The sequence below is a fragment of the Corvus hawaiiensis genome, chromosome 4 (assembly GCF_020740725.1).
Source record: "Corvus hawaiiensis isolate bCorHaw1 chromosome 4, bCorHaw1.pri.cur, whole genome shotgun sequence".
NCBI classification, from domain to species: Eukaryota; Metazoa; Chordata; class Aves; order Passeriformes; family Corvidae; genus Corvus; species Corvus hawaiiensis.
The window spans coordinates 68,010,492-68,032,983 of record NC_063216.1 but is presented as its reverse complement, the minus strand read 5'-3'; the positions used below and the strand labels follow the sequence as shown (position 1 = coordinate 68,032,983).

The following is a 22,492-nucleotide window of genomic DNA, read 5'->3' as shown; positions in this document are numbered from 1 at the left end:
AGCTCCATAAGAGTGAAAGTCTGAGCTAATCATCTGCAATGTGAAGGAAGGGAAACAAAGTTCAGGCCAGCCTTATTCTGCCAACTGCAGAACATTCCAGCTGTCTGAACTGTTTACAAATCAGGAATATAGTTGATATAGGTTATCCAAGATGGCATATATCATTGAATTATTTATTTTTAAATGAATAATTGCAAAACTACATCCACGGGAAGTATTTATAGTGCACACAGTTCTTTGAAAGAGCTCCCCAGCTTGGCAATCTGTCACATGTACCAAGCACATAGTGATTAAATCCACAGTCAGAGACTTTCTGTAGCTGCAAGATGGGTACCTTCAGGAAGTTACAACAGAGCTGCTATCTGGGCATTAGCTCTTTTAGCAGAGACACTAAAAGTACAAGTAGTAGATCAGACAATGTTTCCATGGCTAAAGTTTAGATTAATATAGTTTCTCTACCTAAAATGAACATTTTCTTCTACACATTCTTCTTTGCTTCTCTGACATTATTGCTAGCCAGAACTTTAAAAGTAGTTACTAAAAATAAGGTCCTGAGTGTCAGTGTTCTGTTCAAGTATGAGATCTGTAAGCTAGCCCAGACTGCCATCCATCACTCTGTTACACTTTGCTTCTGGACACAAGTTTTCTTTCCTAAGAGTAAAAACACCCATAGTGAGATTTTTGCTTTCTTTAATTTAAAGATTGTATTACAGAAAAGTTTAAGTAAGGAATCCTTATAAGGATTAACTCTTGACATAATATATTGCCAAGATACAGTGTAGCTGCAAGGGCTCCAGGTGAACCTTCATATAAGTTGCTTTCTTACATACACAGTTGCTGAACAACAAAAATTGTATTCCCCATCTGTAAGAGAAGACAGTGGTATTGAAACAGTCCTTTTACCAGTGTGTTCTGGTTTTCCCAAATTAGAAACACGTCATATTAAAACCGCAAAATCCTACTATACAGAAAGGTGATAGAGATGAATTTTCTAAAGATTGTAACTGATGAAACATTAAAATGAAAACTAAGGAGTGTTGATTATGTAAAATGGTTTCTCTTTTACTGGCAGGTCAAATATACTAAGAAATGTACAAATACTTTTGATAATCTAATTCCAGATGAACTCAAAACACTGAAGTAACATACACAGGCTAAGAGAATTCAATACTGTTCCAAGGCACTTACTGAATCTCCATGACTAGATGAAAACCAGAACAAATCAGGTCTGACAATTAAACAGTATATAATATAAAAATAACCTTTTGCTTACAATTTACAAAATGCATTACAATCTTTTATCTCTGCTAACCTGCAATTCTGGCTGTATGTGTCCAGCAATTTTTGTAAAAAACCCCAGAAACTATTTTCTAAAACTTCAGGGCAAATAATTTACAAATAAGGTACACAAAAATTTAGATCATGCAGAGATTTCTTACATCTTCTGTTAATATTTTATGATTGCAACTTTATCAAATTATATACTTACTTGCCCTGTACATATACAAAATAATGCATACATGGTAATCAAATGTTAGCAAAAAGTAGTCCATAAACACAATCTGTCAAAAGTATTACTATATTAACATATGTCTACAAGCAGCGTGTAACAGGGTTAAAAGACATTAAGGCAATAATACTTGAAGTTACAAAATAAATCATATGTAATACTTTCTCCTAAGTGTAGTAAGGCAGGTAGATGGCCCCAGCAAAAAAGTTAGGTTGTAATACTGGAATCCACTGTTGTGAACCATGTGTCAGGTTTTGCGTGGGATACACTGCAAGAATGTACCATTGATAGTTAGATCTACACTGCTCTGTGTTAGTTGCCCCCCAGGAAAGTGGAACACTATTTCTCTAGTTCTCAGTGGCACTTGAGTTTTCCAGTATAATTTATTGATAGTATGTCCATTGGATCTTGGATCATGTCCATTCTGAGGGTGGCTCTCTTGGTCCTCTGGGCTTTGCACAGCGGTTACCAAAACCTAAGGAAAGAAATGCATTTAATACTTTTGTCTGCTGGTACAACACAGGCTCACAAAGGCTGGCAGAAGATCACTAAGTCAGAAGATCACTAAGACATGCTCCAGCTCTTACAGAACAGATTTACTCTCAGGGCTAGAAAACAATTTTGTATTATGAGGAATTTTGAAGGCACTCTGGCCATAGGAAATACAAATATGAAGAATTTGTATATCATTATAGTTCAGTACTTAAAACTCACTGGAAAGTACTTTTCAGTAAATACAGTATTACAACCTTTGTTATCTTTTTTTTTCCTCCTTCTCTGCATACCTAAGCAGTTATCAGGTATTATTTCTGGAAGTTTTTGGTGCTTTACAAAAATTATAACCCATTTGACAAATTCTATATTTTATACACTTTGTGTTTTTTTCAAAGTGAAGAATTATTTAATCATTTATTCTGGGGAAAACTCCTTCAGGACTCCTAAAAAGACTAGGCAGGCTTATTTGTCTGGGTTCTGCATCTCAGTGAGTTGGAGGGTGCCAGTAGCAGCAGCTATCCAAACCAGTACTGATACTGAATCCCCTGTTTAAGTCATCTAGTGATCATATTTTGAAAGATTTGTAATTACCAATATCTGTTACTTCTGCAGGAAATTCTGAAATTTGACCTCTTGTATCAGTGGAACCAGAAAAAGAAATCTGAGGTAAAATGTCAGTTGGTGTTTTGTTGCTTCGTTCAGGACGATCTGGAAAATACACAGAGCCCTCACTGTAACAACATTCATTTAGTCACCACTGTGGCAATGCCACTTGTCATTACAGTCCAGAAAACAGCTGGCAGCAAATATTATTTACAAAAATAAAGCTTTCAAAGCCAATTTCTCATTTCCTAAAAGCAATACTTGAAAATTGTTTATGAAGTAGATGTTCAGTGAGAGCAACATATTCCTGCTTGCCAAATCTGGATTATTATTTTGTGTTAGTTTGTATGGAAATCCCACATAGCACCTATTTATGGCAAAAACTCACAGTGCTATTTAATACATCAACATGAAGGCATCTGTTCATGTTCTTTCTGAACTAAAGGTGTTTAGACATCATATGTAACAATATATTCAGTATAATATATTTGACAATATATTGACAATATCTTCACAGCAAACATGAAGTTCAGGCAAATTTTTGTTCAGTAGGAAAAATGTATTTTGAAAAAAAAAAATTAAAAAAACTTTTCCGCCACTTACCAGGTAGTATAGGTGAAGTTGTTTTCAAACCCTGTTAATGAGAGATATATAAAATAATTACACAAACCACTTCCAAAAAACTAAAAAGTGAGAAATTTAAGATTATGAAAACTTTGCGAAAAACATGTAACATTCATGGAAATACCTACTTGCTTCTACATTTTTTACTTGACTCAACATTGACAAAAAATGCTACCGTAGTTAATAAAACAGTTTACTATTAGAACCTTAGCATTTAATGAAAATTTGAAAACATGACACTGCAATTTATTTGCAAATTTAGGTAGGTTAGTTCTCACACTACATTTACAGTCCCTGAAAACTCACATCTTTTTTTTTTTTGTCGTATTTTTAAGCGAGGTATGGGGGGCGGCACATGAAAAAAAGTGAAAAATGTCAAAAGGATTTATATGCTTTTAAAATTTTGCCTAGATCATGCTGGATGACTTTGAGCTGTATGAGTGAAAAGTGAAATTTGATGGGCAAAACATGGTTTGTTTAAAATAAATATGGACATAAGAAAAAACCATTTTCAGGCAGTGGAACAGGTTGCCCATAGATGATAAAAAGTGTCCATCTCTGAGGTTTTCAGGACCCAGCTAGAAAAAGCTCTGGTTACCCTGGACTGAGGCTCTGCTCCATACAGCAGCTTGGATAAGAGACTGCAATTCTCTTCCAGTTTGAACTGGCCTAGGATCCATTAAGGGCAGGCAGCAAGCTCCCTAAAAGCAGCATATTTACACTCTTAAGGCCATAATTTAAGATATATTAAGGATGACTCCTTTTAAAAGTATTGCTGACCTTAGAAAACCAGATAATTTTCTTGGAAAGAAAACATGCTCTTCACATCAATTCAGCAGCTCAGGCGGAGGTAAAACTGGCCAGTTGTAGATGACCAACAGCTGCAACTTCTCACAAGTATGTATTTTGCTTTTTGTTGTAGCTCCCAACCAAACCAGAACTGACTGATTAGTACAGACTTGTCTCCTGGGCTTACCGTGGAGGCTGTTTGCTCAGGCAGATGCTGATCACGCAACACGCTCCACTCCGACTGTGCAACCAGAACTGGCTTCGGCAAGGGCGTGCCTAGGAAGAATTAAATCAACTCAACATACTTCAGTTCTCCTCATGATGAGGCATTAGTACACAGCATTAGAAATGTGCTCTAAACCATTTTTTGAAAAATTAAATGCTTGTAAAAACATGAAAATCTCTTTACGTGAGAAGTGCTCCAGATAAAGCAAAATGCCACAATATAACTCAAAACACAAGACTGCAGTGTTTGCATTGTGGCTGTTCATTTTGTTCCTTTCGAGGTTCCTAATCAACAGGGAATTGGCTTCTTTTTCAAGGATGTTTTAGAACTTCTGTTACATCAGCTGTGCAGTAATAATAGGTGTTTTTCAGAACTCCTAAGTAAACATACAAGTCAGGACAGCCACACCTGTCCTTTACTGACATCATGCAACAAGACAAACAAAATGGAAGTGTTTTAGTGATTCCAGTCCTGGAGAGAGATTTTTTTTTTTTAAGAAATCAACTTTGTTCCTTGTGTGGTCACAGAAAAGCAGCAGGTCCACAATATCCAAAGAAAGGATCACTCTGACTCAACTACCTATGCTCGTGATGCTCAAAGAACACATTTACAGAACTTCAATGTTTTTATGCTGCAAATACCTAGATTAACTATTGGGCCAAAATTTTTTGAGTTTCAAAATGACACTAAACAAAAGTCTCAGTAAATAACTACATTGATATTAGGTTTTCTGGGAGGTACCAAGCATCAACCTAATTTATCACTTAATTTCAATTAATCTGTTTTGTATTCTGCCATTAATTAGCTTGACAAATGGACAAAATAATAGGAGCACATCATTTGTAAGTGTTAGCTTTCTCTTGCAGTTACCCTTTTGACACAGGCAAAGAGTGAACCACAAACTGGGCTTGTTCACTACATGCAGTGCAGAATGAGGTGTCATCATCTTTCCTTTGCCCAAGAAAGGGGAATCAGATAAACACTGTTCATGTGAGTACCCATTCCCTACCTGGGAGCAGTAGGAAACTAAAACAGCTGGGAAATTCCCTCACTGTACTGCATCTTCCCATTGTATCATCTCATTTCCATACCCTTCAGATTGAAAACCAGCTCCCCTAATACTGAAGTCTCAAGTTACTTAAATATCATATAACAGCATATTTAGTCAGAAAATGAAAAATAATTTCTCTGTGTTCAAGGGTGTGTAGAGGTTAAACCTCAAAATAAGCCGCTACATGTGCTAGCTTTCATTCCATTTTACAATTTGCTCCAACACACTAACCAAACCTCGGGGTATTCAAATACAATACAATACTGACATGCTCTTCACATTTTATCTCCAATTATCACCAAACATCAAGAACTCACTCTGTTCACTTGCTAATACAAATGATTCTGGTGTTCTTTCTGGGAGCGGGGGAGAGGAATCTTCACTAGCATCAGCATCTAAATCAAATATGACATTTAGATAAGTTAAAAAACACAGATTTTCTCCTAGACTTTTAGAAGTTGATCTTTTCATATATGAGATAATTCTAAACTTGGTATAAAATCTAAAGCAAAAGAAAAACTTGTTCTAAGTATTATTAAACATTTTGGTTTACCACAGTAACGCCGTGGAGCAACTTCATCTAACAACATTAACTTCACATTAAGGGCGTAGGATCAGTTTGAGTGTTATGCAAGAAAACAAAGCATTTTCAGTCTAAATGATTTGGAGGAAAAAACTCCTCAGTAACTCAGTAACTCCAAAGAATACTTTTTCTTCCTTCTTTCAGGTCTCAGTTTTGCTCCCCAAGTCCATGTTGAGGCTCACTGGCTCCCACACCACTGATACAAACTAGTTAAACAGCCTAGTGCAAGGTTTACTAGGCAGAAGGGTAAATAGGAGCCTGAGGAGATGGCTACTGTTGATGCCAATACCACATCCTGTCCCCAGTCTGTTCCCTCTCACCTCCCAAGGGTGTACGAGCACAAGCTATTCTGGCAGCAAAAGCCCCTCTCTGACCTGCTAAGAAATTTGGAGTCATAATTAAAGGTTTAAAACAATTTAAAATAGCTGCTGCCATAAGAAATCTCATCTGACCACTGTACTCTGCACAGGATTCAAAAATACGAAGACACACTTCAACTAGTAAAGCCATGAAGCTTGAGCTGCCAGCATGCCCAGCTGCTGCAGGGACAGAATTCCATCAATTTCTACAAGCCAGCATGTTCCAAGTGACTTCTGAGACCTCCTCCATCTCAAATTTACTATACAGCACAAGAAAACCATTAACAGAAAGGGCCTCTATCAAACCAGGAAGTAAAGTCACCATGGATATGCACTAACTGAAAATGAGTTTTTAGGGTTTTGTTTTGGATGTTGTTGATGTTTTATTGTTCTCTTTGTTTGTTTTTTTTTTCCTTTTACCTCAGGATACAACTACTTTTCACTGCATTTGAATGAAAAAGAGGATTTAACTGTGTGGTAAGATCATGTACACCAGCAGCTATGGTTAGGCAATTAGGGGGCTGGTAAGTTCACAGACAAGTTTCACTGGTGATTGCAGCCACATTCCCAGCTTCAGATAGAAGAGTCCTAAGCCAGAATGAAAATGAGAAAGCCACTGTAAACAGGGTTTAGGATCACTGGTGCAAATCGATCTAACCCTATATTCTTGAGTCCCAGAGGGATTACAAGACCTGCAACCAGAACAGAAAATGGGAAGCGTTCACTATCATACAAAGTGGGAAGAGATGCACCCTTAATAACAAGAGATAAATGATAAAAAAATTAATGCTAGAATTTTAATCAATTCCTGTGAAATCATCAACATACCAGCAGCACAAAGGCTGTAACTGTTACTTCAAGACGTTTCTGATACACAGTTACATGAATCAAATTCTATAGTGACATTTCTCCAATTCTTTATCATATTTATGACATATCACTTATTTTATTTGCACGTTCTTATAGCATCTACATAATGAGATGCACAGAGAGGTGATAATTTTCAAACAGTGTGATAAACAATAATTGCTCTGGGAAAGAAGAAAAAAATTCTGGCTAAAAGGAAAAATACAATAGCCTGCAAATCTATAAAACAAATACAAGGAGGACTGCTTGCAAAGTTGAAATAGCTATGACAAAAGGACATTGTCAGCTCTGCAGAGCATCTTTTAAGTCCCAGCATTAAAAATACACACGTATGTGCAAGTATTGTCCTGTGTTTACATATAATGTCACAATCTACAGATACAATTCACAATATGTATAGATCTATATCAAGATCTATAGAAACAGATTGTTTTTAAGGCTGCAAAACAGTTCACATCTCTGGATATATGACTTTTGGTGAACATTTAGTTCACAAAGCTGGTATTTTCAATTCAGCTGGTTCTGCATCTTGCATCATACACTGAGCCCCATTTCACTTCAGAAATTCATGAAGTCTGCACAGGCTCCTGAGGTGAGGCCATCACTGTAAGCAGCTCCAAGCACAAGAGTCTGAGCTGAATCCAGAAGTTCATGCTCTTCCTTCAGCTCCACAGCCTTACTTCTTGTTTTGTTGGGCTTTGCTCAAGCAGTTACTGAGACCTAATCTACTCTTCCCAGCTCTGTGCTCCATCTGCTCTTAAGTGTGCCAGCCTGACTGAAATCTGTACCCGGGTGTTTTGGGACCCTTTTGCCTTCAATAAACAACGTTCTAACTTGAAAATGTTAGAACTTGAAACTTTCACCAAAAAAAATTCAAAAAAAGTAGTAAAAGATAAAAAGCCACTAAATAATTTTCGAAGTGCTAATAAAGCGTAACATGGATGTTTAGATGAACAGCCGTATTAGCTTGTCACCCCCAGCCATGTACAGAAAAAGAGGAAAGCACAGCTAAATATTTACAACACTGTTAAAATGCAGGAGCCAAATCATGAGCAACTTCAAAGACCAACACAGTGAATTAGGTTACATCTACATTTTTAGGAACAGCACATCAACCAATAAGCATGAAATTGTTATGTATTTGCACAAGCCTGTTGAAAATGCTTTGACTAGTCAATCCCCAATTATTATAGACACTTCCATGAAACTGGGTGTAGAGAAAAAATATGCACCAAATAATAACATAGAAACCTACAATTACATACAAACCTACAGGAAGGCATTATAAATAAAGCATTAAACAAATGTTCACAATAAAGCTCACAGTACAGCTTTTGAAGCAGCTAATCATGGTCTGTAGTACCTTACACCAAAAACAGCTCACATGCAATTTGAAAGCTGTTAGGAAAAGAGTTGTGCCCTCTCTGAAGCTGCCATACTGCATTGATTAAATTTACATTTAGAAAATTGCGTTGCAAAGAAATTTGTGTTGTCCAATTCCACAGATGCAGCTAGATAAAGAGCAGCACTTCTGAACCTCAATGAAACCTACCTTTGCCATCTTCAGAACATGTTACAGCTGTTAAGTCTTGCCTAGCAATAGACATTGGCAATACTTTTCTGGCAGAAATGTTTTCAGTATTAGTGGCAGCAGAGACTGTGGCACTTGCGGTTGACACATTGGACGCACTTTTGCTCATGGCTCCGTCAAAGTTCATCTCATCCGTGTCAGAATCATCTGAATGGAGAGGATTAGTAAAACAGAGGGGTGCTCGAACAGAAAGAGGAGTATGATCAACAGTATCACTGGAAGGATGTTCAACTGGGGTGTTTGATACTAGAGAGAGAGTTTTAACACCGTGACACAAGGTGTCTGAAGACAACTCTTCAGACACGGACGTACGCAGTGCATTTTCAGGCCCATGTAGTGACCATGTGGCGTGTCCCTTTTCTGCCAGAGGCAGACGATCTGGTCTGGGTGGGTTATCAGACACCTGCTGACTCTGCAGACTTTCTGGTGAAGGTATTAAGGCTGTATTAGACTGTGGCACGCTGTATTCCATACATGAGTTTTGAGGAGCATCTACAAATGAATCCCCTGAAATCTGTTCCTGTGGCTTAAAGTTCTTATCAATTACACAGGATGACACAGGCTTAATTTTAATTGCATGTCCCCTGTTCAACAGGGAGTTCCCATCAAAGCTTCGTGGTCCCTCCTGAAGAGGTACCTTCTTGATCTCAAAACTTAAGTTGCGCTCCAGCCTCTTCTCTGCGTATTCGCTGGGTTCATTCTTCCCTGAATGTTCTGTGGACTTATTATAATTCTCGTTGAGGTCTGTTGAATGCTCTGATGAAACCATGTGCAAAACTGGCTTTGGATGGTATCTGTCATTGTCCTGCCACACCGTAGTGACTGTTGGATAAGCTGATGGGGGAGATGGTGTTAGGATTGGTGGTACTGGCTGAGGCTCTGGAGGCTGCAAGATTTCTTCTTTAGCATCTCCTTCTACAAGGCAACTGCAAAACAACCAAAACACAATTGTCTGAATTTTCTGGATTTTGACAAGATTTTAGATACCTATCCATCTCCTTCTGCAGTAGTTAATGCTGTCATACCAATATCAAACTCCACACGGAGGTTCCACTGCACACAGACAATGGTTATAGAATATGACTAGTGGGGCAGGCAAGAATTAAGTCAACACACTCAAAATGTCTTTCAGAATATCACAAAGACATTCATTCAGGCCACAACTAATCCTCACTAATAGTTCAAAGATTGCTCACATCCTTTCCCAGAAGTGTTTTTTCAACAGCGCTGCAAGACAGGCCCTCTTGTGGCAGCATTTCACTACATTTTTCCTTAAGTGGCTCAGAGAAACTTGACATATGGAATTCAAATTTCAATAAAGCCAAGAAAGATTTCTTAAAAAAAAAAATCCTTCAGCCCACTTAACACTGAATATCTTCCTTCAATTTTACTTTTCTGCACATGCCCGAGAGGATTTTATTTTTACATTTGTGTATTTAATAGTCTCTGCATAGTCGCAAACCAAATTTAGCCGACATGAGGTACATCCAACATAAAAAATATTCACAGTAGAATATATGATCCAAATCACAGTGCATATTAGTGAGACCACATCACTTATAACTGCAGTTCATGTCAAGCTACTTACAAGAAGTTCTTCAAGCATATGGTAGATTAGATGCAGAGTAGTTGACTACAAACATTTAGCATACCTGATGAAGGCATTTTTATCATTTCCATTCCTTTAAAAATCCAGGAGGACCTGGACAAGCTTGAGAGGTGGGCCCATTAGAACATCATCAGGTTCAACAAAGCCAAGTGCAAGGTGCTGCACCTGGGTTGGGGCAGCCCCCAATGTCCACGTAGGCTGGGGATTGAACAGACCGAGAGCAGTCCTGTGGCAAAGGACTTGGGGGTGCTGGTGGAGGAGAAGCTGGACATGACCCAGCAGTGTGCACTCACAGTCCAGAAACCAACCGTGTCCTGGGCTGCATCCAAAGCAGAATGGCTAGCAGGTGGAAGGAGGGAATTCTACCCTGCCTCTATACTCTGCTCTCATGAGACCCTCCAGCATAAGAAAGACCATAAAATTGCACAAGAACTCTGTCTACAAGAGAAAGGCATCAGACAGGCTCTCATTATTTGTCTGCATGCCACAAGACAAGCAAAATCAAAGTAATACTATTGGCTCCCATACTTCCAAACCATGCCTAAGAAGGACTCAGCCAGTACAAATTCTTGAGACTATCATGACATATAGGAAAAAAACCTAAAACAAAAAAAGCCCAGGGTCTGTCTCACAATTGAGTCTTGTAGAGAACTAAAAGCACACCTGACTTGGGACAGGCTACAGCATGTGTTTCACCCTTGTGACTTTGTTAGTACCAAGCGATAAGCAGTATGGGTTGAAGAATCAAAATCTTTATACAAGGGATTCCCGTACTAAAGAGAACCATTTGGATTCTCAGTTTGTGAAAATCCTAACCCCCTGAAGTACTGCAAGTTTCCCAGCTTCCAAATTATCTTCTAAAAGTTTCTGTATCTTTGTATCTGGAAAACCCCAGATTCCCTTGCAGTTCTGGGTGACCTCTTCCATTTTCTGCCTGACTCCTGTCACAAAGAGTTGGGCCTCAAATTCCTTCTCTTCCTCTCCTCCCTCCACTTGTATATTGCTGTTTTTCTTTACGTTAGAACAGGAGGAATACAAAGCACATCAATGCAATTTAACAGAAGTAATTTAGGAACTCTCACCTGTAGATGTTGTTGAAAAATGAATAAGCTTGAGAGTAAGCTGTTTGCCTGAAGTAGTAAAGATAAGACAGGAAAGGGGGGGATGTAAGTCTTGCTCCAATTTAATACACACTAAGGACAGGAGAATTCCCTCCTCTTGGATTTCTCTCCTCAGTTCCGAATGGGGGAGGGGAACACGGGGAGGGAGACAGTGAGTGCACTTGCACAAATGTTTACATGCCCTCTTTTACCAGCAGTGATGCTCATCAGTAATCTCCACTAAATCCTCCTACTGAAAATCATGGTTTTCCCTTATTGACCTGATTTTCCTGACCCAGAGTTGTTTGCAATCAGCAAAACTAATTTCTTATCTGGTACAGACCTAACATTAACCATTACAATTAGCTAAAGGAGCAAATTAGCATTAAACTAGATATAACAAGGTTATAGTCACCCCAAGACAGTCCACGATACCAGTCAAAATTCATTAAGTTCTTTACCAATTACAATGAAATCATTCTACCCTTTGATCCACTGGAAAACAGAGCCCCAGGTGTATTCAAACACTTCCCTTAGATGTATCCATAGAACTGATGATACAGGAAATGCTGCACAAATCAGCAACCCAAAAGCTGATTAAACAACTTCCTCCTATACAGAACTACTACAACATTCCCCATTACGTTTGAAGTTAAATGCCATTCCTTCACTCTTAAATGAGAGCTTACAGTGAAGAAGTTAGAAGTTACTTCCGAAAATCATTCTTCGCATTATTAATATTGAAGGATACCTGTCCTCAGCAACTGAGATGCCCAAATAGCATTCTAATGTATTTTTTCTCTTTAAATTAGGAAACATGCCACTAGGTAACATTTTTTCCATTTTACTGACATTTTTAATATTACTATTTCACATGTTCTGCATTGCAAATAATGTTTTTGTCTGTTTCTACACAGCAGAAATATTAGGATACGTACACATTCAGAAGATCTCTGTTTGGCAGTAGTTTTTTCTAAAACTCTTGTGAATCTTGGGTATTTTGGGCTGCTGCATAATGCTGTCTTTGGGCATGTCCCTCAACAGCTGTGCTCCAGAGACATTTCTGCCCCCAGAGGCAGAAAACTATCTGAACATGAACTACTAATACTATTGGAAACAACAGGAGGCAGTAAAACCAGCTTAATTTAAAATACCAGGAAACTAACAGAAAGCTCATGAAAGAGGAATTTGAGACAGAAAAGAGTCAGTGAACCAAAGAAAGCCAGGCCATTCAAGTAAGAGAAGTAAGCTTTCCTGTATTAGACCTTTAAATAAACACATACGTTTGCAAAATCTCACTGTGTGATAAAAAAAATAGAAAGCTTTGTCATGACTCAGCCTTGAAGTGCCTCTTCAGATACAACTGCTCCTGATTATCTTGGAATGCCACTACCTCGGCACTTCCTCATTTACAGCTGGATATGGAATGTCCCTGGGTGATCGAGGCAGCTTTTTCATACACTTTTACTGCCACACAGCCTGAGCAACTGAGGCAGTGCCCTAGTGCCAGTGGCTTCTCAGGTGTCAGGTAAACCATGAATTAGGCAATAACAACTTTTTAAAATTATTTGTCATAGTAACAATTGCACACAATTTGTCAATTTGTACTATGATTTGTCAAAAGAAAAAAGCCTTACCACAGCTTTCCACCAAAAATGTATACATGAAAAAAGCCATTTATTGCTTTCTCTGCAATACATTACAAATTTTTAGAATGTTTTAAAATCTAAGCCATTCTACTCCTAATGGAAAAGAGCTATATTATTAAAACTGTGCACAATAGGTTCAGATTTAAATGAAACTTGGCCAGTGTTCAAAAGAAAAAAGCCTTAAGTAATCCATGGTTATTCTATGCAGCATACTGTAGGGTGTTTCAAATAAAAGAGAGTGATGCCAAGGTCATGGAATGCAGCTGCTATGAGCAACCATAAATAGATAGCAAGCTCTACATCCTCCCTAATAATTAAAATAGGAAAATTAAACTCAACATAAGCAGGCTGAAGCTAGACAACCACATTATTCTACTTTAGCATTAAATCACTGCCATCCACGTGAAAGAAAAGCTGCAGTCCAGTGAGTGAAGTTGTTGCAAATGTACTACAAATAATTTATATAAAAGTACAATGAATTCATAAAAATAACCAACTGGTGAATTTATCTTTTAAAATTTACTTAGCAAGGCTTTTTGGCTTTTTTTGATTGTGGCATACAAATTAGAGACAGCTCACTAAGAAGGAACACCCATCAATGAGTTTTATCTTAGCTTTGCAGGAGATGCAAAGAGATGGTTTGCAGGGCTTGAAGTGAAACAGAATAACACATAACCCTGGAAATGTATCATTAGACTTAAGTTCAAAGAGAATCTGATGAGAAGTTAAACTGCTGCAGTATTTCACCTTTTCTCCTTCAGACAGCAGCACGTAGCTCTTCATTACACTGCATACGAAGAAGCTGTTACATCATCTTTGCTTTTTGTGATTTTGTCTAAGTTTATGCTTTGATTTCAAACTGCATTTGAACTTGAAAATAAAAAACTTTTTGCAACCAAACCTGACTAAAATAAACCACCTCTTTTTCCAAATACTTTAGAAGCAACTACTAAGCACACAAATATTTCAAGGACTAATACTTAAAAGGTATTAAGGTGCTCCCTCTGAATTCTGATGCATCAGTCATGCAAAATCAAGTACAGTCCTAAACTGTAAATTTAAAACTTAGGGGTTTTGCAGTCTTCTATCTAACAAAGTTAAACCTTACTTATGTCCTCTTCCTACCTTAACCTGAAAATAATTAAAACATGTCTAACAAAGGCTTTCCATCCCCTCAAGTCCTCTAAAGAAAGGTGACTTTTACAAGAATTGATCATCAACTGCCAAGCCAAGCAATTTATGGAATAAAGTGCTGATGTATGCACTAATGAATTGTTCTTGTTTACCTCTGTAATAATCAAGGAGTAATATTAGAATTTTTTTAATGTTGACATCAAATGGAGAGAGACATTAAGCTAAATTACTACACTCACATATTGTACAGCAAGTTTAATTACATTAAAGCATCACAAGGTGATAAAAGACTGGAAGGCAATACAATTCCAAAACCTCTGCAAAAAAAGTAGAGCTAGATGCTTCATGGTGAGCTAAGTAAATAAAATACAAATTTAATATCAATTTAATATCTATAGCCTAAAGATACTTGTAACTTCCAAGAAGAAAAAGACATAAAAGCAGCCTAGAAAGTATTACTCCTTCCCCAGTACATGCCCAGGCCAAAGCAAGTACTAAAAGGATTAATTATACCTCTCTGAGTAAGCTCCCTATCTTGCATGGTAAAAGTCTTTAATGACATCTCATCCTTAGCACAGACATGAGAGTTTACATGATATTAGCTGCACTTTCAGAGGAAGAGATCTTCAAGTTTAAAGAAGATACTGAGATGATTTCATGACAATATCACAAACAGAACAAGAGAGTGAGAAAGCCACCTTCACAGAAAAATTCTGCCATGTCCTGAGCGGTTAGCCAGAGGAAAGGGCTGCAGAGGAGATGTCACCATCATCCAGCAGACTAGAGGCCATCAGAAAAAAATTAACAGGCATCATAAACTTTACTGTCTAAGCAAACATGGCTCAGTCTGGTAACAATATGGAAAACAAGCACCCTGAGGCCAAGGAATAAAAACCAACTTTTCTCCTGCTCAGTCAGGATCATCTCAGGCAAGTTCATCTGAAACCAAGCTGGCCTACAGTATTCTGCTCTATCAGTCCCTATAGCCCTTTTTGCTTTAGAAAACAAAGCAAATGTTCAACCTTCCCATAAAAAAAATGCAGCATACTTTACTAAGTACACATTCTGAAGCCATCTACAACACAGAATATAAAGAATTTAAAAGCCTGCTTTCTTTTCAAAAATAGTAGCTTTAGCAACTTGCTTGTAACTTCTTCAGAGACAGTGCATGTAAAACTCAAGTACACATTTGGCTGGCAACATAAAAATGTTGCCTTCTGCATATGGGGATTAAATTAGAATGTTTCACTGATTCTGCTTTCCCATCCTCCCCAGCAAAAGGATGTCAACCTATGCCAAAACATCCACAGTACACAAAACCTGGCTCTATGTCCTGACTGAATCAGGCTGTAGATTTGTAAAATTATCCCCCACATCAAGAAAAAAACATGCTCATTAGTGGGTATTTTGAGCAGATGTGACTAATAGCAAATAAAGTCTTTCCTCAGAAGCATCTTCCAGGAGGGGTTTAATTAATTGTTTTTCAAAAATAATCTCCATTTTAGAAAGACAACAGCTTTGCTAAAAGCTTCCATTTACTCACCTCTAAGAAACCAATCTGCCTGCCAGTGCTGGCAGATGGGAAAGTATGAGTTTATGGAAACAGGCCCAGAAAAACCCCAGGCTTTAAGGGGAGATTAAAAGATTTTAACTAAATGCAGCAAGTAAAGAACAATGCAGTGCAGATAAGACAGATGTGTGCTTAAACATGAATTATGTGAATTATACACATGTTAATATTACATGAATATATAAAAATGATAAAACCTAAGGTACACCTATGATTATTTCAAGGAACATTAGTAAGGAAATTACCTGTTAGACAGAAATCATATTTCTAAGCTCAGTGATGAAGTTTCAAGGACTTGGAACTCATCATGAACACAGGTTAACTAACTCCTCTGTCATCATCTTAATCTACATAATTGAATACAATCACATTACCATCAATCCAAATAAGGTAAAAAATGTGTTGCCTACATAGCACCAACCATGTAATTTGTTTGTAAAAAGCCCCAACTCACTTCCATCTCTTTCTTTCTTTATTTTAAAGGAATTATACTTATAACTAAATGTTATGCAAGAATATCAGCTGGCTGGTGGTTTGTTGTGTCATTCTATAACTTTAGGAAGTCCAAGCACTCACCTTATGTCTATTTAACTACAGGCAATGTAACACCTGCCAATGTAACACTATAGGCAAGATCACCTGCCAAAGGCCCCTATAAGCCCTTCACAAGCCAGCTGGGGGGCTTGGACACCTAGCTCAGGAGAGTTGCTTCTTTAGCTGTCTTAACACTTGGGTTGGGTACCCATTTTAGGCTGATGAATCTGTTGGTTCAGATTTAGTTTTGGCTTCTGTAAAGCTATGTCTATGCATTTTAAGAGCTGGAGAAGATTTTCTTTTTCCTCTGCTGAATTAAAGGACTGGTGAGACCAATTCTTCTCAATAATATCAGCATTTGGTTGCTATACTTTAGTCAAAAGCAGTACTTGTCTGAGATTTTTCTGGAATACATGGGTATGTTCCACTATGGTTTTGTCTCCAAAAATGAGGGTTCAGTCATTATTTGAGTCCGTTTTAAGTTTGTTTTGCTATATCACCTAGCAGAATTAAAACACAAGTAGATCTAACGTATCTGACTAGTAAAAGTGTATGCTTGTGTACTCACAGATAATCATTGCAAGGTTGGTCTATTTAAACACAGACTTCACAAAGATATTGTAGCTTATATTTAGAGTCAATCACAAGACTCCTATTTACATTATGTAGATTTCTATTTATAAACACAACATATTCATCTTAAGTCTTTAAGGTATCAGTAGCTTTATTTTACTTTTTATTAATCTTTCAGCTTAGAATAGCGTATGAACACAGTTAACTACCTGCGGGTCCTTGGAGGCTTTGGTGGAGGAGAATCCTGTTTCTCAGCATCTGAAGAACTGACAGCATTTTCTGTATTATTTTCATCCTGATTAAAAGAAAAAAGGGTATTTTTACTCATGGCTGTAAAGCTGATACATACTATATTTGAACTGTAAGGCCCAAAGATCTGTAATGACACTTTGCAATAATATATAACAATATGACCTATTTTTGGCTATCATCTAGAGATCACTTTCAAAACTCTTCTAAAATGCACAAATTTTTTTTTTTATCTTGTGTATCCAACTTCAAATTTTTCTGACTGAAGATTTCTGTCTGCTTTCCATTGAACAATCCATTACAGAAAATACTCAAAAACTGATCTTTCTTTAGCAGAGCAAGCTCTCATACACCTTCCCAATTAGTCATGTTGAATAATTAAATTAATAATTGGATAATAAAGCATTTATTTTCCAGTCAGTCTGATTATTTTTACTTGTACAATCACTCCAACGAAGGTAAGACTAATCTACAGCATAGTAAGAAAATGAAAAGGATCTTACCCACTTGTCACCTAATGCATCAATCTAAAATACTTTCAAATAATCTCCCATTTGTGTACAAGAAAGTTTAATTTACTCAGCAAAGCATATAGATTTTAATTTCACTTTGGGACCATAAATATAAAAGATACATTTTATATATGCATGTATTTATAAATCCATACAGACTTACATGTATATACATGTAAAATATTGTTGTGGGTTAACCCTGGCAGGCAGCTAAGCCCCACAAAGCCACTCTCACTCTCATTTCTCCACCCCAACCCTGGAAGGGAAAGAGGAACTGCAGGAAAACTCGTGGGTCAAGACAAAATTGTTTAGCAGGCAAAGGAAAAGTGGGAGGAGATAAAAAGAAATCAAGCAGGCAATGCTAAAGCAATCACTCATAACCTTTCACAGGTGGGCCTTTGCCAGTTCCTGAAACATGGTTCAGCAATAGCTGCAGCATTAGTTACAAACAACCATCAGCACTTTTTTCACCACAAATCTAAAACACAGTACCCCGAGAGCGGCTATGAACAGTATTTAACTACATCCCAGCCACTCAGCAAAAATAAGGAAAAATCAAACCAGAACATGCACCAGTCTAGACATACCATTTCCAAACGTGTGCCACAGCCAAAGACCCAACAAAATCAAGGAGGAGCTTAGTGTTATCTTAACTTTAATGTTTATTTTACCTAAAGGCTTTTCTTGCAGGAGTTCTCTTTTGAAAAGCAATGTTAAAAAGAACAGCAAACATCCCAAATCGGTGTAATACATTTCAAAGCACAGTATTACGCTCAGGAATAGGGTCTGCTATCTGCCAGCCTACCTGCCGAGACTGGTGACAGAGACTGACCTTCAGTCTTACAGAACAAAAGGGAATTCCCTGTTAAATTTCTGCTTCAGGCAGACAGCTGCATTTGAAAGCAGTGAACAATTTTTGCTTTGGCAGATAAACTATAAGTTGCCTCAACAGTTAACTAACCTCACTTAAATTTAGATTAATTAGTTATATGTTTTAAATTTCCATTACTTGTCTTAAAAGTTACCATACCACTGTTGGCTACTGTGAAGACTCTATTATCAAATCCTATTCCTCAGTGTACTAAGTGGAGCTTTACCTGTGAAGAAAAAAATTAAATCTTTTTGATCTTTCTTACTGTTTTTCCCTAGCTGCCCCCATTGACTTGCTGTCAAATATAATATTGCACAAGTACTCCAGCAGAAATACCCTATTGTTCCTTAATGAACAGATTGTGTTAGCCCTTTGAGGGAAATTGCACAGGGAGGTCATTGTCCTGCTGACCACTAGCTGTAACTATCAGGGGTTTTTTGGTGTAAGATTCAATCAGCAGATAAAAGCCACTCTCATTTAAATGAACACAACTGAAGCTCCCACTTCAGTCAATCAAGGTTGGTTGGTTTTCATAGAATCATAGAATGGTTTTTGTTGGAAGGGACCTTCAAAGGCCATTTAGTCCACACCTCCCTGCAATAAGCAGGGACATCTTTAAAAAGATCAAGTTACTCATAGCCCTGTCCAAGCTGGCCTTGAATGTTGTCAGGAATGCCAGGATGGGGGCATCTACAGCCTCTCTGGGCAACCTGTTCCAGTGTTTCATAACCCTCATCATAAAACATTTCTTCTTTCCATCTAGTCTGCCTGTACCCTCTTTTAATTTAGAACCATAACCCTCTGTCTTACTGCAACAGGCCCTGCTAAACAGTCTGTCCCCATCTTTCTTATAAGCCCCCTTTAAGTACTGCAAGGTCACAGTAAGGTCCCCGTGGAGCCTTCTTTTCTCCAGGCTGAACAATCACAACTCTCTCAGTCTGTCTTCATAGGAGACCTGTTCGTGCTCTGCTCACTCTGTGTCCCTCCTCTGGTCTTGCTCCAACAGGTCCATGTCCTTCCTGTGCTGGGGGCCCCAAAGCTAGATACGGTACCCAAGGTGGGGTCTCACAGGCATGGAGTAGAGGGGCAGAATCACCTCCCTTCACCTGCTGCCCACGCTGCTTTGGATACAGCTACTGACTGGGGAAAAACATGAATGTGGGTTGTTTTTTTTAAAAAAATTAGTATGTCTGCAATGGTTTGCATCCAGCTTTGAGGTTCCCAGCACAGGAAACATTACCATGGGGCATGAACTTCCAACCCAGTCTCCTCTCAAATACGTGAAAAAAGCAATTTTCTACTTTTTGACATCAGGTAATGGGTGACAATATGGATCATTTTGCCCTTAACAAACATGGACATTAGGCAGAGGACCATTTTGAAGGCTGGTGCCAAAGATGCTGAGGCTCCCAGTATTCAACAATAAACTCTGTTTCATGCTCAATGGCTGTGTTGTGTTCCTTCCCACTTCCCCAAGTTGTGCAATGCAAACTGAATTTCTCCCATATGTATTCTTTACTATGGATAGCACTAAATGCATTGGTATTGTACTAAAAAGGCTCCCCTTATTCATAAGTACTAACAACCAAAGCTAGAAATGAATGCATCCTAAAGAACTGCACCTTGAGAACAGAGCGAGCTGCTGGCCTTACTTCAGCAACACAGCACATCCCAGTTTCATAAAGCAGAAAGACACCAGAAAGAGGGAGACTCCACAGGAGTTCCTCCCCCTCACCACCTTCTCCATCCTACAACAGATCAGAAAAGTCTCCCAAGTTCAGTTCTACCAGCACAGAAGTTTTCAGGAACACATTTCTTATTTATGCACTCAGTTTTCTAAAGGGTATTGGCAAGGGAAAGGGTGTGCCTGTTGGCTCTAGACTAACTTGTCCAGAAAACAAACCAGCAGCTGCATCTCTGTCCTTCTATGTTTGTAATGTGAAGTGTTTGTGAACAGAATGTTTCCTGAGATATGCTTTTCTCACAGGCAGAAGAAAAAGCTTATTAAAGAAGCTAACATATGTCAAAGCTTTTTAAAACTCCATGTATACAGTAAGAAGCTGTTTCTAGTTGAGACAGGCAGAAGTAGCTGAAAACGCGCTGCCATTTTTACTACTGGTAATAAAACATATGTATAATCCTTTCAAAAATTTATATAAACTTAAATGTCCAAGGCATATACAATCACAGAGTTTACAATTCCTTGGGGGAAAAAAAAAAGTTAAACCCCCAAACAAACAAAACCCAACAAGAAAACCCGCACACACAAAATGGTACTTTTAAATTTAACACCAGAAAAGCCAGTGGTTACCCCAACTTTGTACAACAGGGAAGGCTTCAGGCAGAGAGGTATTCAAAAGTTTTCACTTGTGCATCAGGTTAAACTCCAGATCCATTCACTTAGTTACACTGAATGAAGAGCAAGAATGATTACAGGAATTATTGTCACCAAAAAAAAAGAAAAAGTAGTATTTTGCTACTTTCCTTAATTAGCTCAATGGATTGATGTTTCTGTGAAGGCTTTGTTTACTTTTAGAGAAGTCATTCCCTGTTACTTGTTCTCAGTTCTGTGTTACAAGAAATAGGGAATAACCAGTATTTTGAGTATTTATCACCCCTTGAGTGACACCAACTCACAGATTTCCCTGTCATATATCAAAATAAGTGAATAGGCAAACACGCAGAAAAGCTAGCATGGAGCAGAAATGAGGAAGCTCAGCTCTGAAAGCGAATATAGGGTATCTCACTGGGATGACTGCATCTGTTGAGAAGAGCAGATGGCGGTATTAAGAAAAAGCCTTCCACAGCCTTCCTAAGCACAGCTTATCAACATCAGTCAACACTCCCTTGCTTCTCTAGACAGATGTTGCATTCTCAGGCAGAGCACAATTTTTAAAAGTATCAGCTTAGACAAACCAGGACAACATACGTAGTTCTCAGGGGTCATCATACAGAATAATGTTTTAAAAATGGATTCACACGTGTGCAGTTCACAAAGTGTTCCATGTAGCACCCTGCTTTCTCCCAGAAGACAACTATCCTACTGTGGCAGGCTTCTCACTGCAATGTGGGTAAACAAAAGAATAGGATCTTTCCCCAACCTTTGTGTCTCTACACGTCAAATGCTCAACAGTTCAACTTCCTTGGAGCTACTCCCCTGAGGGAGTAGCAACTGAGATCAAGTGAAAATCCTCATAGTTCGGAATTTCTAGGTATTCTGTTAAATTGCACATACGTAGACACGTGTGCATATCTACCTATGAAAGACTACATTAACAAATGACAAGACCATAAACTCAAATACCTTGAACTGTAGATCACCCCATGTCTACTAAAATGCAGAGCAATTTACGTTCATGTAGCAATGCAGAGAAACAAGGAATTCTCATGGCAGATGCAGTGTCTGAATCCAGCTTGCTAAGGTAACCCAAACTGTGCTATCAGGTCCCAAGGGTGGGTCTTCCCCCACCTGCTTCCTCCACTGGCTCAATCACCAAACAGAGTTGTCACTAACTTCAAGCAAATAGAGGATCATAGTCTTAGACTGAGATTTCACAGACACTGCCTACCATTCAAAACCTTTTGCCCAGGAACTGCAATTATCATTTTCTTTTGGAACTCACAGTAGAAATATTTAATGTCATTCAGAAGTTTTCTGTACTGGTAAAATATTGGCAAATTTACTGCAAAGACTCCTGCAGAAGTAATCTCATGTTTTCCCTTAAAAGGAATTGAGGCATCTTTTTTGCCCTTATCATAAAGCTGCATGGGAATCACTGAGCATCAGTGGATAAAAAAAGAAATACTTCAGATTGAAATGATGCACTCAAGTGACTCAGATTAAATAAAACATTCCAACAGAGGAAACAAGATAAATATCTCAGAAGAAATATAGGATTTTTTAGAATGCTGTGATGACAAAAAATATCCTTCCAAACTGCCAAACAGCAAAGAGAATATGAACAGCAAAGTCTTTTCAATTACAGTTTCTAA

General features: G+C 38.1%; 1 protein-coding gene across 2 annotated transcripts in view; it reads right to left on the bottom strand.

The window, feature by feature from the left end:
* Positions 1-673: 673 nt before the first annotated feature.
* PTPN12 (protein tyrosine phosphatase non-receptor type 12) overlaps positions 674-22,492 on the bottom strand; it is a 70,200-nt gene continuing 48,381 nt past the window's right edge. Inside the window, exons 12-18 of one of the 2 annotated variants that reach the window (XM_048300386.1) lie at positions 17,077-17,162; positions 8,660-9,624; positions 5,616-5,693; positions 4,209-4,297; positions 3,212-3,242; positions 2,597-2,713; positions 674-1,985 (exon numbers count right to left, since the gene is read on the bottom strand). In XM_048300386.1, the coding sequence (XP_048156343.1) occupies positions 1,924-1,985; positions 2,597-2,713; positions 3,212-3,242; positions 4,209-4,297; positions 5,616-5,693; positions 8,660-9,624; positions 17,077-17,162 (1,428 nt within the window). In that variant the 3' untranslated portion in view covers positions 674-1,923. The remainder of the gene's footprint in view (positions 1,986-2,596; positions 2,714-3,211; positions 3,243-4,208; positions 4,298-5,615; positions 5,694-8,659; positions 9,625-17,076; positions 17,163-22,492) is intronic. The other variant, XM_048300387.1, reaches the window with a different exon arrangement.